This window comes from Neophocaena asiaeorientalis, unplaced genomic scaffold (assembly GCF_003031525.2).
Source record: "Neophocaena asiaeorientalis asiaeorientalis breed wild unplaced genomic scaffold, Neophocaena_asiaeorientalis_V1.1 scaffold879, whole genome shotgun sequence".
NCBI lineage: Eukaryota > Metazoa > Chordata > Mammalia > Artiodactyla > Phocoenidae > Neophocaena > Neophocaena asiaeorientalis.
In genome coordinates, this window is record NW_020175527.1 from 468,159 (window position 1) to 486,286 (window position 18,128).

Sequence of the window (18,128 nt, forward strand, 5' to 3'; positions counted from 1 at the left end):
GTGGTGGGGGGGGGGGGGGGGGGGAGGACACAAACATTCATTGTATAAAAGCACCTCCCAGACTCAAGGCCTCCAGTCTCAACTTGCTTCTCAGTTTTGCCTGACAGTTCTCTGTGGTCCTGGTTAGCTTTCACTCCTGGTCCCCAGGTGGCCATTTCAGATTGTTTCCATTTCCCCCAAGCCTTCTCTTGCCCCCAGCAGATGACCTCCTCTCCTCCTTCCCTAAGAAAGTAGAAGCAGTCACAGATGAGCTTCACCCCACCCCTCAGTCCCTCGCTTCCTCCCTTCTAGGGCCAACCTCACCTCTGAGTTCTGATTCCCCTCCCCTCACACCTTCTCATGAACTGTGCTGCATCCGTTGCATCCTCACACTGACTCGTCACACACACAAGGTCTCTCACATCCCTCCTTGACTCCATGCCCCCGTTAGCTGCCACTATCTCTCTCTTCCTCTTTGCAGCCAAACTTCTTAAAAGCCTCATCTGCACTAGCCATGCCCCCTTTGCTCTCTCCCATTCATTCCTCAGCCTGCTGCAGTCCAGCTTTAGCCCCATCCACACCGTGGAAACTGCTCTCCTCAAGGTCATCAACGGCCTCCGTGTTGCTAGGGTCCTTACACTGTCCTCTGTCCAGCATTTGAAAACGTCATCCACTCCCCGCCCTTGAAACACAGTCTTGTGTGTCCTCTGCTCTATCACACTGTCTGGATTTTCTTCCTACCCCTCTGGCTGTCCATTCTAGGTCTTTTAAGACTTGTTCTTTCTCTGCTTTGTCCTTAGATGTTGGGGTTCTTCATTTTCTGTCTTTGGCCGGTTTAGCTCTACTAATTCTACCCACTGGGTAATTGCATCCACCCCCATAACCAAAATTCACATTCTTCAGCTTGTAACTTTCAAAGCTGAGTCTCTAGCACAGCTGCTCGCTCTCTCTCTCTCTCTCTCAAACTTCTGGCTCACATCCAACTACTTCCTGGACATCTCCACAGGATCCCAGACACACCTAGAATCCTAACAAGTGTCTGTGGAATTATCTGTTCTTCTACCTCTGAGTTGGCTGCATATTTGAGCAAATATTGAGCAAATGTTCTTGTCTCCACCCAAGTCATTGCTAAAAATAGCCTTTTTGGTGACAGCACTTAAATCCCGCCTGAGGAACCATTATCTGCCCAACCAGGACTTCTGACCATCTCAAACCCAACAAGGCCCCAAACTGAACTGTCTTTTCCTAAAACGTATTCTGTCTAGCCCCAGTCAGTGGATCTAGACTTACCTGGCTGGCCTCCCCAACCCATTACCAGAGGGAGTCACATGTGCATGTTGGCTCATTTACAATGACCCTCAGCCTCCTTCCTGCCTCAACATGAGCCAGTGGCTTCCAAGACACCAAAGATCCGTGAAGCCAGTCGGTCAGGCATAGTCACCACTGGAACTTGCATCCTTCTTCCTCCCCTGCTCTGGCTCCCTCTTGTCCATGTTCCACTGCCCATGAAGCCGCTGACACTGACAGTGTCCACTGTGGGAACACTAGTGCCCAGTTCAGGGCCTTTCAGAAACCACAAGGCCACAGGATGCCCATGCAAGGTGGGCAAGAAAAGCCTCCCCTCCCCCCAGATTCTGTACCAAGCTATCAGTGAGCCCAGAAGTGTCTCTGCTTATGGCCACTGCTCTGTCCTATTTGCTTCTGGCCTTCACTTCTCTACACCCAGGTCTCCGGTTCAATCCAAGGGGCTGCACTGACACATCATGCCACCTACACCATCACCATCACCATCATCATCATTATCATCATCATCATTATCATCCTTTCCCTCCTTGCATCTTTCCCCCAGCCATGCTCCTCCTCCTGCAATAGTGGTAAAACACGGATCTCCATGAATGTCTGCAGATGTGAACAGACAGAGGAGGGGGAAGGGGAACAGAGGACGTTCTTGAGCACTTCTGAGCCCCAGCTGAGCCAGCCACAACGCCCCACTACATCGGTACCCTGAGAGAGCAGCTTAATTCCTTCTCCTTCGTCCTCATGTTCTGTCATCTCCAAGTCCTGTACCTTTCTACTGCCCTAATATCTCTCCACTGCATCATCCTTCTCACAAAGGATTGGTAACCCTATCAGCCAGGTGCTTTGGACTGCATACCACAGGAAGCCTATCTCAGACTCAGACAATGAGGGTTTTCATCAGCCCATGGCCCATGGAGCCCAGAGCTAGGGCAGCTTTGAGGTTGGTCCAGACCCTCAACAGTAGCAACAAGGACCAGATTCCTTCTATCGGTCCACTCTGCTGTCAACAGTGTTAGCTTCATCCTGATGCTGTAAGGTTCCCCTTATTTTTTGAGAGGGCTGCCCTTGGTAATCTGGCCACATCCTTCTTCATACATGTCTGGCAACAGAGAATGGCTACCCATCATTCTCTTTTAATAGCAGCAAAGAACTTTCCCAGAATCCTTTAGTTGCTCTCTCCTCATGTCCCATTGGCTAGAATTGGGTCACATGGTAAGGGGTATGGGAATCCACAGCCCAGTCAGGGCCACCCCTTGAACTGTGTCATTTCCCAAAACACACTGCTGTTACCCCATGGGTCAAGGGTGGGATGGATATTGGAGAATTGCCCGCAATACACCACAGTCTCTAAGAAAGCCAAGCCTCCATTCATAGCTTTTGATCCAGAACTGGAACTTCCCTTTTTCCTTTCTAGTCAGTGTTCGATTTGGAAAAGATCTAGAAGCATGTCTGCCTTCTCAGACTGTTTCTTCAGTAACTTGGTTGGCTCAATTATTTCGCTCAGATACAGTTTGAATTGTGTCCACTATCCCAGGGGACAACGCTTTGTGTTTCCATGTAACCAGAGCCCCTTCTGCCTGGTTGCCTTTGGACATCACCCCATTCAACAGTGGGAAAGTTAGACACAGAACTGCTTCTCAGTGAACCAACTGTCCACCTTTGGAAGAGGGACATTGGGTTTGCAGGAAGCTAACTCATGGCACAGACTGGGAGTTCTACTCTTTCTCAACCAGCTACACTACATTGAAGGCCTGGTTGGTTTGCAGGGTCTGGGCTAGACAAGAGGCCACAGCAGGCAGAAAATTCGGAGAAGCGCAGAACCTCCACTCTCGGGAAGCTCACAGCCGATAGGAAAAATGATGGTGACAATATATGTGTGAGGAAGGCGGTGAAGGAAAGGGTCATCACCCCCTTTTATAGAGGACACTCTGTGGGCCACATCGAGAGATAGTGCTACCCATCTTTTTAGTGGAAATAGGGTACAGAGAGGGACATGGAAGAGTAGGTATGATAGTCTTTGTCAAAATATAAAAACAAAGTAAGAAATGAAAGATATTCAGCCTTTTGTAATTATTTACATTTTAGGGTTCTAAGAGGTCTGACCTGATTGGTCAGGGCCAGACCCCCAGATGGGAGAAGCTTGGAGGAAGGCTGGGTAGACAGAAAGGGATGTTATTGCCTGGAGATGATGCCAATGGCACATTTCTGCTGGAACTTAACAATCAGAGAAAGAAAACCTAATGGTTTTGAGATGTCAGGCTAGGAAAAAGATGACAGGGTCCAATATAGCAACATCTTTAAATAAGGACTGAAATAATTTTAGATATGCCAGCAAACAGAGGCTGGAGGCAAAGAGGGAGGAGGGGAGGTACCCCCTGAGCCATAACCCCCAATTCCCTTCTCTTTTCCCATACTGTCCAGCCCAAGGACCATCCCCTCCAGGAAGTCTTCTGTCTCCCACCCCACCCAGGCCAGAGCCTCACCTTGGTGCACCCATAGCCCTTGACCTTCTTCTATCTCAGCACTTATGACACTGAACTCTACTCTGGTACTGGACCAAGTGCTCCCTCAGGGCAGAGATCAGATCCTTTGAGCCTGGAACGTGAGGAGTGTTGATTAAATGAAGGAATGACTTGAGCGAGTGAGTGGATGAGTGAGGCTGGGTTAAGATAAGGATTAGAAGAGAAAGGGAAGGCCACTTCCATTTGGGGAGAGTTGGGGGCTGGCTCTAGACCTGTGTGGCATCCAGGAAGAACCACAGGAAGGGACCAGGCTTCTCACTCCCCACAACTCAGGGCCATGGTCTGTGGCTGGCCCACCTTTGAGCATCCCTGCTAATTCCACACCCCCTCCACAAAGTCATCCTAAAAGAAATAAATCAGATTTGCCTCAGAACATGCCCACTTCGCTTAGTACAATCTTAGCATCCTTTTAGAAGAAGGGAAGGCTTTTTGGGGTTCAGGGTTAAAAGGCATTTCCATCCCTTCCATGACCTTGCAAGTGCAAAGTCCAGAAGTTCTGCATCACGTGGCTTGTGAAGTCTTTGATTCATTTTTCCCTCAAGGAAGAAAAAAAGTTAAAAAGAGCTTCCTTATTCCATTTGCTTGATGCCAAGGAGATTTGTCTCTAATAAAATTCTGCCTCTTCCTCTGGCACACCAGCTGTCCCTGGACCCAAGCTGACCCTGTGACCCAGGACTCTTTATATTTTTTGTAGGCTTAGGCTTCCATGAGGGTTCTTGATGTCCCAAACAGGAAATAAAGGTTTGATTCAGATCAAAAAGTATTTTCTGGTAAGCACAGGTGAGCCTATTTCCTGTAGTCCAGGAACTGCAAAGATTTTATATTGATTAAGAAGACAGTAAGTCCACAGATACATTATTTCTTAGCGAAATAAACCTCTTGTCCCCACCTACTCACAGGGCAGGGTGTACAGCCTCTGGAGAGCACTAGGTGGCGGCAGAGCACCTCTGACCACCTTCGCGTGGGTGCGTGAGCGCTGCGTGGAATGGGGTGGGGGACTTGAAGCCAAGGCCAGGTCGCCCAAGGAAAGTGAGCTGACTTTATGGGATTTGGGGGTCTCCAGTCATCTGCGGAGGCCCTTGAGATCTGAACTTTAGCCAAAGAGAAGAAGAGGGAGCTGGCCATCCCGGGATTTGCCAAGCCACATCTCAGAACCAGAGAGAGCTGGACAGAGAAGTGGGCGTGGGGTGTGCCTGAAAGCCGTAGCCCACTGGTTCCCACCAGGGTAGGAAGCTGACCTCATTCGGGCAGCCCTGCCTACAAAGCATAGTGTGAAGGAGACTCTCAGGCTTCTGGCCAGTTCCCAGAATTGAGGACTCGAGGTGGGAGAGGGTCTTGTAGCCCCTTGGTCCAGCAGGGCCCCACTCCCTCCCCTGAGTAGGCTTGAACCCCATGGAAGCCCTTCAGAGATGTGTGGGCAATGCCCTGGGTTCCCCCAAGTAGGGGCGGCCAGCCGATGGTGCGTATTAGCTATTGTGTTCCCAGAGGGGGTTGGTGGCTCGCCAAGCGGGTGACAGCTCCTGGGCTGGGCTCGTGCCACCACACCCTGCTGTCTCTCCCAGCGCTTGCATTTCCCAGGGTGCAAGAAATCTGAGATTCTGGAACAGGAACATGTCAGACTCCCGTGACCCCAGCTGCACACAGCCCTCCTCCCTCCCTCCGCCCCAAGGCAGTGGGGCTAACCTTTAGCTCTGATTGCAGAACGGAAGCTGCTTGTATGGGAACTTCAATTTCTTCAGTTCCCCCAAGGGCTGGGAGAGTCACCTCTGACCTCCAACCTGAGAGTCCTCGCGACTGCAGTGTGTTGTGTGCTCGCATTTCTGGGTGTTTTGTGCTGCTGTGGCTTGCCTCTTGGAATTGGGTACAGGAACAAAGGGGATGCTTGACAGTGCTTTTCCTGCTCTTCTGGTTCTCCCTGCGAGAGTGAGAAAGAAGTCCAAGGGTGTCCCTGTGGGTGTTGGGTTGATGGTTCTCATGGGTGGGTCTTTGTCTCTCTGAAGAAGTTCTGCACATGTGAGCTCATTTCCTTCTCCTGCCTTTTCCTCTCCCTTTTTGTGTTTAGCTTTTCAGGGTACTGGGGCAAAGAGCTCATTGCATAGTCTGAATTCCCTTATCAGGCTGCGGGCTCCATGCGGATGAAGGCCCTGGGCACTCTACAGTGCCTGGCACTTGTTGAGCGTGTAATGACTACGTGCAGAATGGAACGGATGTCGAAACTGCCCATATCTAGATGATTAGTCCCTTTTCTGATGCTCACAAGCCTAAATCATCATAGTACATACGAATGGTAGCCGTGTCGTAAGCGTTATGTTATGGGCTTTATGTATGTTATTTTTAGTATTTTAGAACAACAATTCTGCAGTAAGATAGTCCTTATTCCCATTTGGGAGCTTAGGAAACTGGGGATCAAAGATCGCACTCAGAGTTCAGGCAGCGGTGGGGCTACAGTTACCACCAAAACCTAGACAGTTGGAAGGGTCTGGCTTTCCCCATTGTTTGTCAACAGAGAAAAAAATAGAAGGAATTGTCTTTTAAAACTAATAGATGAGTTAACATTTGTAAAGTGCTCGGAATAGCATACATACATAGTAAGTGCCTTATAAGTGTTTGCTAAATCAATAAAAATAAAACCCAGGTCAGTGCCAGAAGATGGATTTAAGTCAGCTTCGTGGCTTTCTCTGACAGTATTTTAATCCTCGGGAATAAATACAGTAAAGAAAAATCAAGTGGGGCCATAGGACGTTCTGCTGACAAAAACACCACCAGGTCTGTGGCTCCAGGCTGCAGGTGTTTAGCATCACAGAATTGGAGCATCTCAGGGCCTGGACGGGTCTCAACTGCCCGGTCCCGGGGTTTGAACTCGGATCCCAGGTATCCTTAGAAGACCTCTCAGTGAGAATCAAGGGGTCCGTGCACCCCTTGGAATGTTATGCACAGTGTTGTGTGCACTGTTCAGGTACGGGGCCACGGTTTTCATGCCCTGGAGAGCTCTGCAACGCAGAAGGGTTCTGAGGCTCTGATCTAGCAGTGCCTCCCAAGGTCATAGTTGAGACAGGTTGGGGAGGCTCAGCACCCCAGACTTCATTAAGGCTTCAACTACACGCCCTTTCTTTGGGGACTTGATGGATGGAAATCTCCATTGAGTACGACTGGCAGGCCATCTGGTCTGGCCACCTACTGGGAAATAAGCTCTTCTGTGATCTTCTGCCTCCTCCAGGGACATCATGACTGTCCCCTGCCTGTGGACTTTGCAAGCAACTTGGGGGTCTCCACAATCCCCATACCTCACCACCGCCCCTTCCCCCCATCGTGCATCCTCCCAGCCACGCCAGCCTGGCAGCCACACTGTGGATTGCCAGGGTGGGAGAAGCCAGACCCCCCCCCCCCCTCCAGGAGCAAACACAGCCCCTGCCATCCTGGCACTGCACAGAGCAATTCTGCTCTACCTTTCAGAACGGGGCTGTTTCAGTGCCAGGCTTGGGAATGCTGCCTGATGGAGCAGTGACCTGGAGCCGCCTCCTTCTGGGCCACTCTCGTGGCTTGACCTCATTAAAGGATTCATCAGAAACTTGCCAGAGTTCATTTTAATATTCTAAAAGTTATCCTCTCCAACTTTTATGAAGACACCTAAGTGTAGAAAGCAGAAGAAGTAAGGGTACTCGGCCTCTCCTCCCTCTCCAGGGTTTCTCTGAGGCCGCAGGAGTGACGGGTGCACCCACACAGTAGAACAGTCACCTGCCTGCCAGGAGATGCCATCTGGTTGGTATTTACAGACTTTGGCAGCCGAAGCCGGCCTCCTGGAGCTGTCCCCTCGCTGCCCCTGCACCGATAGGAAATTGAGAGACGCCTGCCCTCTGGTGGTGATCCTGGGGATAATGCCACCCTGAAAACCAGCTCTAGGGCTTTGATGGGCTGAACGCTCAAGAGATGGAGGAAGGTATCTTTTCTAATTAAAGAGTCAATGCTGATTTCCCTTTTGACCCATTAAACTCCTTGAGTCATTATTTAATCACTCAGGGATATTTTGAAGCTGGAAAGATTCTACTTTTCTACTAAAACCCAGTCTCCTAGGAATATCTGAGTCATTTGAATTTCAGAGGAAATGTTATTAGTAGCTGGGATTTCCAAACACTGGGGCAGCCAGAAAGTCTTCTGCTTCATCCAAGCCTCTTTTCTGGAGTCTTGGGGTCCATGGTCCTGCTCTTCAAGGAGCTGGAAGCCCAGAGCCTGCTTGGACTCCGGCTTCAGCCTCAGGTCTGGGCTAAGAAGCCCTCGATGCCCCCAAACACATACACTCAGTCTCAGTGCTACTTTCTGCTCCCCAGGGAGCCTACCTGCTTCCCCATTCCCTCAGTGTTGGGTCCTGCACCTCGGCCCCAAGGGCTGGCTGGGGACCTGCTTGCCTTCACTGCTTCATCTCTCCTGCACCCAGACTCCCTTTGCCATGCCCTGCCCACCTCCTGAGCTACCCGTTACCTCTTGTTAAATCCAAAGCAGTGGTTGTCACCTAAATCACCCAGGATCTCACTGAGATGCAGACACTTTTCAGTGGGTATGGGAAGGCCCAAGAATCTGCATTTCTGACAAGGTCCCACGTGATGCTGATGCTGCTGGTCTACGGAGCCCACTGAGCGTCAAGGACCAAGGACAGTGGTTCTCAATCTCAGCTGCACATTGGAATCACCTAAGGAGATCAAAACATGCTAAGGCCTGGGTCCCACCCCATAGTGTGTGGTTTGCGTGGTCTGGTGTGTGGCCCAGGCACTGGGATTTTTAAAAGCTCTGTTAGTGGTCCTCGGATCAGCCAGGGTTGAGAACCACTGACCTGGAAACAGATTGCAGCCCCCCTGCTGCCACTCCTCAGCCGCTACTGTATCCCTGGACACCATCCTTTCTTGGATGGGTGGTCTCCCTCCATCTGCTTCAGTTGAGCCCTCCCCTGTGTGTATTGTCCTGGGGTTCACATAGAGTGTGTGCAAATAGCACCCCTTGAACTTGTGCACAAAGGGGGTTTCAGGAAGTCACCCCCAGACGGGCATGGTTGAGGGGTTTGTAGTGGAAGGCAGAGCAGAGGTGGGGGGAACCACTGGGCTGGTGCGGGAGTGGAAGCACAGGACCAGGGCAGTGAGTATGGGCTCCACTTTGCAGCTGCCTTGGGCTTTTTTGGGAACTGCGTTGGTTGCCCCCTGGGCTGTGGGAACACCTGCAACACCTGCTCGGGGTGGGGTTAGGTCAGCTGCCCCCAGCCCTGAAGGGGAAGCCCTTCTGGGTGAGGCCTACCCTGACCACCTAGTTTAAAATGTCACCCTTCATGCCCCCCTTTTCTCCCACAGTACCTACCACCTTGTAGGACACCATCTCGTTTCCTAATTCGTTATGTTTGTTGTTTGACCCTCACCCACTGGAATGTCGACTGCCCTAGAGCCGTGGCCTGTGTTGAACACAGTGCCTGACTAGTACATGGGGTGTCTGGCGTTCACTTGACTTCCAGACCTTCCCCTCCCTGCCTGGTTTCTGAGTGCTGCCACCTTCCTGGCCCCTCCCTGGCTGCTTCCCGAGGCCGAGGAGAGCCGTGGTGCCAGGGCAAGGCTTGCATTGCCAGCTTTGGACTATTGCACCGACTGCTTCCCAATAACCAAACCTGGGTCTACTTAGGAAGTTTTTCTGATCAAACAAGAAAATGAAAAGCAACATCTTTTCTTCTTTTTTCTGGCTGCGCCTTGCAGCACGCGGGATCTTAGTTCCCCAACCAGGGATCGAACCCAGGCCCCCTGCATTGGGAGCGTGAAGTCTTAGCCACTGGACCGCCAGGGAAGTCCCCAAAGCAACATCTTAACATTTGAAGCTGCAACATAAAATGACTTTTCGTTCCCATGGAGAGGCAGGTCAAGTGTGGAGTCTCCTTTTTAGAGGGAAAGCCTGCCACTTGAAGAAACAAATGGTTTGTTTCATCCCTTTCTCCCCGTGGGACCTTCCGCTCAGGGTAGAAGGCCCGGTCTCTGAGGGATGCACCCCACGCTTCTGGGGTACACAAGACACAGATGAGATCAGGTGCCCCGCTTCTCACACTGGACGTGCAGGCGAGTCTTCCCCTGGTTGCTCAGCATGGCACCAGCCCAGGCAGACGGCTTTGGCAGCTGCCCTTTTCATTTATCACTGTGGAGGGTGCTTGCCTCAGATTTCAGTGAAATGGCATCAGTGTAGGGGCCACAGACGATTGGACTGGGTTTTAGAGAGGATGTGGAATTGGAGCTGGGTCTCCTTTGGGAACCGGGGAGGAGGGCAGGAGGGTAGGAGGCCGCAGGAAACTTCCAGAGGGAGTGCCGAGGCACCTGGAGGCTGGGCGAGAACTGGGGTGAGAGGTGCGAAAGATTAAAATAGGGCCAGTGGAAGGGGACGGGGATGTCACACTATGGGAAAAGGAGGGGTGACACTCTCGGGATGCATCAGGAGGAGAGGAGGTCAGCCAAGTAATGATGGCCAAAGGTACCTTACAATTCAAAGGGTCTTTCATAGGCAAAAGCATACACAGCTGATAGCACCTGTGGGTGGAGCCTCCAGGATTCTCTGTGCCAGGTAGGGCACGGCTGTCCCTGACCACTCTGGTCCTTCTTTCCTGGTCTCCTGGACAGACACGCTCAGCCCTCCCACAGGTGTCCTTCATGTGGTCTTTCCTTTCCTGACACTGTCTTCTAATCTGTATCCCAGGGATCCCATGCATTCCTCTGACCAAATCCCAGCCACCCTCACCAGGCCCCCTCAAGACCCCTCTGCTCTGAATTTAGGGCTGTCAGTTTAGCAAATAAGAATAGAGGACACCCATTTAAATTTGAGTTTCAGATAAACAATGAATAAATTTTTTTAGTGTAAGTATATCCTATACAACATTTGGGACATACTTATACTAGAAAATCGTTGATAGATTGTTTACCTGAGATATAACCCTGAGATATAACTGCTTGTCCCGTATTTTCTCTGGCAACCCTACTGAGCTCCACATGGTATCAGTCTGGGGTTTACCCTGTAGCCTGTTGCTTTTGGGTGGCCCTCGTGAACCTGCAGGAAGGTGGAGAGAAGTGGTTCCACGGGGGACTTTGAAACCCATCTGCAGCGCGTGAAGCAGGCCTTCATCGATGGCCTTCTGTCTGGCCTCCGCTCACCTCTGTCCCCCAGTCTTCTGCTTGTCCTCAGTGAGAACCCTCTCTTCTGCCTGGCAGCTCTCCTCGCTTCTCACCCCATGCTCTTGGCCATGGGCGAGGGTGTCCCATCAATCATCCTCTGCTTGTCCAAAAATGCCTCCCTCCTCTTCCCCCGTCACCTGAAAGCCAAATTTCCTTGAAGAGCCATGAGCTTTGTCCCACTTTCCAACAGCTGGGGCCTCCTTCAAGCTTTCCCTTGATGGACCGTGGGGAAGAAATCCCCCTGAAGCACCTACATTACTCCTTCGAGGAGAAGGGAGCACCTCAAGGCAGAGCTCCCCTTTCCAGAGACACCCTCGGGATCTTCAGGGATGGGTACCGGCCGCTTTGCAGCAGGCCCCAGCCAATTGCTCCCTCTGGACAGGAAGGACAGTGGGTGACGGCCGAATCTTTGGGCCATCAGATAATTTATCATCATCATCACCATCACCATCAACTACATGGTGCTTTACAGGTCAGATACATTTTCTCATTTAACTGTCAATAACCCTGGAGGCTAAGGAGTTTTACAGATGGGGAGGCTGACGTCCGGAGTGCCTTTGACATGGTCCCGGGAGGCTGAAGGCCAAGCCAGAAGTGAGGACTCCCCAGCCAGTGCTGTCTCTGGTGTTCTAGGGCACCTAATTCTTCCTCATCAAGGCAGGCAGGCGGGTCCAGCTTGTAAACAACCCACCAAGGCAGTGAGGTTTGACTTCACCATCCCCATGCCCCCTTAGAGGCACCCCCTTTTCACCAGGATCTTGTGTTCCTGAAGGGAGGGGATCAAATGCCCTAAGGGGCCCACCAGCTCTGAGATTCTGTGCCTTCTCTCCACTTCCAAACCTACTCAGGAAAGATTTCATTGTTGGTGGCCTCATGTCTATGTGTGAACGTTCGCGATCATCTAGTCAAAGGTTTCCCAAAAGACGGTCCATAGAACACTAGTCCCTCCAGGTGCTACATGACAAAAGGGTGCGTGGGCCAGTGAGTTTGGGAAAAACTGATACTGTAATCCCTTTTGGAGCACAGTGATACATGATAGCATATTAATGGCACTAAAAGGTCCTGCAGAGAAAAATATCCACTTAACTTTTTAAATAATTTTAAAAAATTTTTATTTATTTTTGCCTGCACTAGGTCTTTGTTCCAGTGCGCGGGCTTTCGCTAGTTGTGGCGAGTGGGGGCTACTCTTCATTGTGATGCACTGGTTTCTCATTGAGGTGGATTCTCTTGTTGTGGAGCATGGGCTCTAGGCGCATGGGCTTCAGTAGTTGTGGCTTGCGGGCTCCGTAGTTGTGGCTCACGGGCTCTAGAGCGCACGCTCAGTAGTTGTGGCACATGGGCTTAGTTGCTCCGTGGCATGTGGGATCTTCCCGGCCCAGGATTCGAACCTGTGTGCCTTACATTGGCAGGCAGATTCTTAACCACTGAGCCACCAGGGAAGCCCTATCCACTTAACTTTGACCCAAATTTTCTAAAACTTATCCAACCCTAGTAACTTTTTATTGAGTAGCAATCATTAACTTTCTGTGGAACTAGCATTCCTTACAATCTACTTTGAGAAACAGGGATCAGTTCAAATTTTTCCTTGTATAGCTGAAAAAACAGAAAATTCACTTACGAATTCATTGAGCATTTATTAGAGGTGGGCTGAGGGTATCCTAAATGCAGAGCCTGTGCTAGGTTCTGAGACCTGTGCGGAAGTATAATATAATAAGTGTAATAAAATTCATGCAGCACTTACCACATAGCCAGGCTCTCCACTAACCTTTGTGGCCTTCCGTCTTTACAAGAAGCCTACGAGATGTGGTTTTGTACCCATTTTAAAGATGAGGAGACTGAAGCACAGGGAGATGCTGTGAGCTGCCCGGGTCAGCCTGTATACCGAGCTCCATCTCTTAATGAGATGTTTCCGGTCTTCATCATTCTACCTAGTGGTCCCTTGAAGAAAGCTGTGTTTCATCAGGAAGCACAGAGCCGGGGAGGTGTTGAGAGCAGGGCTGTGGTGGGGACGTCACCCCCTCTCAGTGCCTCCTCCCCCACTTTTGTCCCCGCAGGTCTACCTGGCTGAAGCCGTGCTGTGGGAAGAGAGCAGCCGTGTGGCAGGTATTTTTGCTCAGTGCAAGTGTCAACAGTTTCCTGGTAGCCTGTGTAATATTGGTGGTGATTCTCCTGACTCTGGAACTTCTAATAGATATAAAGCTTCTCCAGTGTGAGTAGCAAGAGAGATACATATGTAAATACATATGATGTCAATATTCCATGTGCATCCATCAGGGGTCCCCAACTAGCAGTGTGATCTGCCCCCAGCCTGACGGCACTGCCCACCCCGGCCCCATGGCTCATGGGTATGACCACTGGGAGGAAAGCATCTGGCAGCTTCTCTCCCCGCCACCCCCAGCATCGCTTTGCCCTGCTCCGCCCAATGTGGCCTCTTCACTCCCCTTCCCCAGCATTCCATGATCAGAAACTGATGAGATCCAAAATGTTGGGGACCCCTGTGTGCACCTTTTTTTTTTATTGTTCCCATTTGGAATTTTCCAGGTTGGAATTTGCTGTAGCTTAAAGAGAGTTCCCATGTGTGGAGGCGTCTCACCTTGTAGTAACTAATAATGACAGCAGCCACAATGATGCTATGATTCCTTGTATTTTTATCCATCTGTAAGTTGGCAGTGTTATTTATCTATAACGTGATCATTTTGAAAGCACTTCTCCATGTATTTGACCCTAGCAGCGACCCTATGAGACAGGCAAGACTGGTATTTTCCCTTTTTATGGATTTGGGAATTAAACTTGGGAGAAGTTAGACTTTTCCTAGTTGAGAGATATTAGAGCTGGGACTTCAAGCCATCAGGCCAGTTTTCTTTCCCATCCTGGTCCTCTTGGTGTTCGTCCTAGTTTCATGTTCACGGGAGCCTGACGCACATGGCAGCAGATAGCTTGTCTGCCACCTCTTCTGTCCTTCCAGGTGTCCCTTGGCAGCATGTCTGTCAGAGCGGAGGACCCTCTTCCTGCCTCTCACCCTGTAGACCCCCTGTTTGGTGCACCAGCAGGGGGCCAAGGGTCTTGACTCTTGGCTTTGGCTGAGTGAGTGGTTTCTGGTAGAGCTCCTGGTTCCCCAGAGGTCCCCCAGTCAGAAGACGGCTCATTCAAGTGCAAATTAAAAAAAGAAATGAAATTGTTGACCGCCCCCAACCCGAGAGATTTCCTTTCCTGCCATTGGCCAACTTCCAGGACTGTAGATCTGGCCGCCCCCGGACCCATTCAGTCATCTTAGACTTATTCTCAAATGCCTCCAGACCCTTTACTGGAGTCTCTGTATTCAGGGTCCGTCCTATTCAGGGTTCCAAGTCCTATTAGCCTTACCTACTCTCTGAGAGAGGATGGCGGGGAGTGCAGAATTGCTTTTGTCTGATAAGCCTCGTTGGCTTTTGTACAGCTGGTGGCCCCTTGGTTCCAATCAAAGTATCTTCCAGCAGAAAGTGACTAGCACTGATTTTACAGTCAACCTGTCTTCAATTAAACCATGTTGTATACTTTCCCTCCTACTCATTGGTATGTCTGCTTTTTATGAGGTCTGACCATAACAGAGTCATTCTTTCCTGGGTTATACTTGGGGCTCCTGGCCACTCAGGCATTGAGTAGAACTGAGAACACGGCCGACACTGGAATTTTGCTTAAAACTAAGCATCCAGGAGATTGATTTTGGTGGGAGATCCACTAGCAGCTCATAAAAGGCATCTTAAATTCCATAAAATGCACAATCAGAGATTTATTGCTCTTCTAAAGCAAACCATAAAAAAAGGCACAGGAATTCATTTGAGAAATAATGGGGAGAGATTTTATGCTTCCAGAATCATCTGGAGGTCTTTTCAGAGTCACACAGGCCTCAGCCTCCCGGTTCCCACTCCTATTCATGTGACCCAGGACGGAAAGAATCCACAGTGTGGCAGGACTTGCCTTCTGAGGCTCCTATTGGTCCAAAGCCAGGAACCCCAAAGTCTCCCACTTGGAACCTGTCTTTGAAGCCTCCTTCCCCCAGGACATGCTCCAGGACCTTGTTTCCACCCACCCCCAGGGCTTGCCGATGTCAGAGCTTTGGGGGAGGCTGTGGGTTCCTCTCTTTTGGCCAGCCCACCCCACTGATAGCTCTGGGCATCTTTCCTTGTCCCCCAGGGGATCTGAGCTGCGTGCTGACCAGAGGGAAGTGTGCTCCCAGCTGCATTCCTGCACCTTGTTTTAGTCCTGCCCCACTGTCTGGGGACGTTCTACCAGTATCTCTTTTAGGCTGGCCCTCTGAGGGGGCATCCCCTCCCACCCACTCTCCATCAGAGCCCACCTGACCTTGTCCTGGGCCCCAGCACCCTACTTTTGGCCTCACTCCCTGATAAACTATGCTCCGCTACAGCTCAGAGGCTGGTCACAGCCCCTGTATTGTGAAAGGGCCTCCCAGAGGTGCTGTCTTAATGCCAAGAATTGCCTGGTGGAAGGTGGGGTGGGAGCTTTCAGTGGCCGATAGCTCTCCCCGCTCATACTCTGGCGTCCGGAGGCGTGGCAGCCCCCAGCTGCTCGCTCTGCCACTTTCGGGAGGCGGACACCCTGCCCCACCACTGGTGTCCTCGCCAGTCCCGGCTCCTGCCTTCTCCCCCAGAAGACCCTGGCTGACGCCGCCATCTCAGCCACTCAGAATTTTCAGAATGAGAAGAGTAAGCTTGCCTTAAGCCCCACTCACAGTGCACAGTGCTTTGGGGGTGAATTGTGGGGATTTCTGGAAGCTCAACTAGATCTGACTGAAGCTGCCCACCCAGGTCTGAGATGTCTTCCTGCTCCCTCTGGAAGGCTCCCCTGGAAGGCTTCTTTCTGGGCACAAAGCCCACGGCGGCTGATGGGACTGAGCTGGAGCTCCGAGAGGCAGCCCGTTGGATGGAGGGAAGAACAGCATCACCGGCCCACCAGCCTCCCACCACCTCCATCACAGACACCCCTTAAAGCTGCCTGGTGTTCTCTGGCCCGAATGCATCCAGTTCTAAATACTCATGCTCCGGGCTCCTGGAGGCCTGCCTCCGCGCTGTGAGGCCCCCTCTACAGTTGGACCTAATTCCTTGCTCCTAAAATTGGCCCCTGTTATTGTGCTTTTGCAGTTTCCAGTGCATTCCAGTTTGCTGGTGTGATACACTGGATCAGTCTGGTCATTCTCTCAGTGTTCTTCTCAGAGGTAGGTCGAGACTTGGGCCCTGTGACCATCTCTTTAGGGCAACTCCTGGCCCGGGGAGACCAAGCTTTATTCTCTAAACACTTTCTAGTGACAGACCCTCTGCCAGACCTTGAGGCTGCAAAGAGGGAGACACGATGCAGGGAGCTGAGTTCTGTGCTGGGCCTCAGCGGGTGACCCAGACGGTGAGCAGGTGTCGTCCAGGTGAGGGTAGATGGTGACATCTGTGAAGGTGAGACTGAGTGAAACATAGTTGAAGGAGAGCAAATAGTTCGTGTGACTGGTAAGGAGAAGGCGGAGGCCGGGCTGAAGCCCAGGGGGCTGGAGGTGGGGAGACTAATTAGGACGCTGTGGCCATGGTCCTGGGTACATAGGTGACTTGCTCCTCGGGGCCGAGACCCAGGGGGCAGAGAGGGCGGAGTCACAGGGCTGGGCAGTGGACTGGACCCAGTGCTTCAGTGGGTACACGGTCTGGCTAGACTGAGCTGTGCCCCCTCTGTGGGAGCAAAGGAGCACGTGTCTGGAATGAGGGAGCATGGGTGCCCTGCGCCGTTGCTAGAGCCAGCTGATGAAGCCCGAGTCCATATCTCTATGTGTGAGGTAAGAGGGAAAAAGCACCTGGAAGCTCGTGGACCCTGGGTTTTGGTGGGAGCTGATAGCCCTGAGTGGGTCTGAAATGTGTGGGAACAGTTCCCCCACCTTGACATGGGGGTGAGTGACGTATCCTCTGAGCAGCTCCCAGCCTCTCACAGTGACCCCCTGGCCTGTGTTTCAGGGGCATTGACTTGGGGCTGCTCCCGGCAGGGTCTTCAGGGGAAGCCGAGAAGACTGGGCTTCATCCTATGTGCGGTGGCGGGTCTTTGAAGGACTGGAGAGTTTTGTGTGGAAATCCTGTTCCTCCTAACAGAAGACAGGCCCAAGTCAGCTGGCCACTGGCCCACTCCCTGTGTGTGCCCTCAGCCCCACGACCACAGGTCCAAATTAGCCCATGCAGAGCCCCAGTGGGGCCTTTCAGCATGGTCAGCAACCGTGGGCGGAAAAAAGGAATACGGTACAGAGCCTGCTGGGGTGGCATGTATGCCTGCACGTGTGCGGGTGTGCACGCACGCACACACACACGCACGCAGCTTACACCAGCAAGGGTCTCAGAGGCAGAGGGGGCTCTGAGTCCCAGAGCCCAGCGGGGCCTTGAAGGAGGAAGGATGCTCCGGGAGAGCAATGCTGTGGGTGGAGGTACGGAGGAAAAGGTTTTTGTACTGTGATCAGGGAGCCCAAGGAGTTAGGCACCCCAGGGTCCTCCTGGGCCGGCTCTGACCCCATCTAATGGCACGCACTTTCTCTCTCAGACTCAGGGGAGGCCTGGGCCTCAGGCCTTGAATCCAGAATCCTGAGTCTGGGTGTGGGGTGTGGTGGGGCTGATCAGCAGGCATTCCAAGCATGGAACATTCTTTCCCAGGCCTCGGCTCCCGCAGCCCATGGGGTTGGCAGGCGAGGACTCCAACACTGCCCTTCCTGGGAAGCGTCCCTAACAGCTCACCGAGGTCATTGCCCTGGAGGTGCCTCAGACCCCCGAATAGTGCCTGCTCCCCAGCCTGCTGCCCCTTGGAGGGTCCTGCCCTCCTGGCCCCCTTTGTCTCCACTCACTGGGATTCCCTCCCATGCACACATGGGCCATGGCCAGATGTCTCCTTGATGCAAACCTTGGAAAATGTGCCATGTGTCTGTGACTGCCAACAAAAGTGTTTAATCAGTTGCTGCGGTTCTTCCATCTATCCCTCTGCTTTGGTTTTATTGGCTTTGCAGAATTTATTACCCAGTGTTAATTTGGCATTCCCTTCCTGTCACTGCCGAAGACGAGCCACCTGAAACAGACAAGCGCCAGTGCAGAGGAATCGCGGCCTCAGATCCCCCCTCCGCCCCCCACCCCCAAGCCACGGA

General features: G+C 51.9%; 1 protein-coding gene across 1 annotated transcript in view; it reads left to right on the forward strand.

Annotated features, from left to right (window-relative positions):
* The window catches only part of TMEM266 (transmembrane protein 266), a 136,008-nt gene that overhangs the window by 59,188 nt on the left and 58,692 nt on the right, over window positions 1–18,128 (forward strand). Inside the window, exons 4-5 of the mRNA XM_024768977.1 lie at window positions 13,036–13,190; window positions 16,120–16,193. Of these exons, the coding sequence (XP_024624745.1) occupies window positions 13,036–13,190; window positions 16,120–16,193 (229 nt within the window). The remainder of the gene's footprint in view (window positions 1–13,035; window positions 13,191–16,119; window positions 16,194–18,128) is intronic.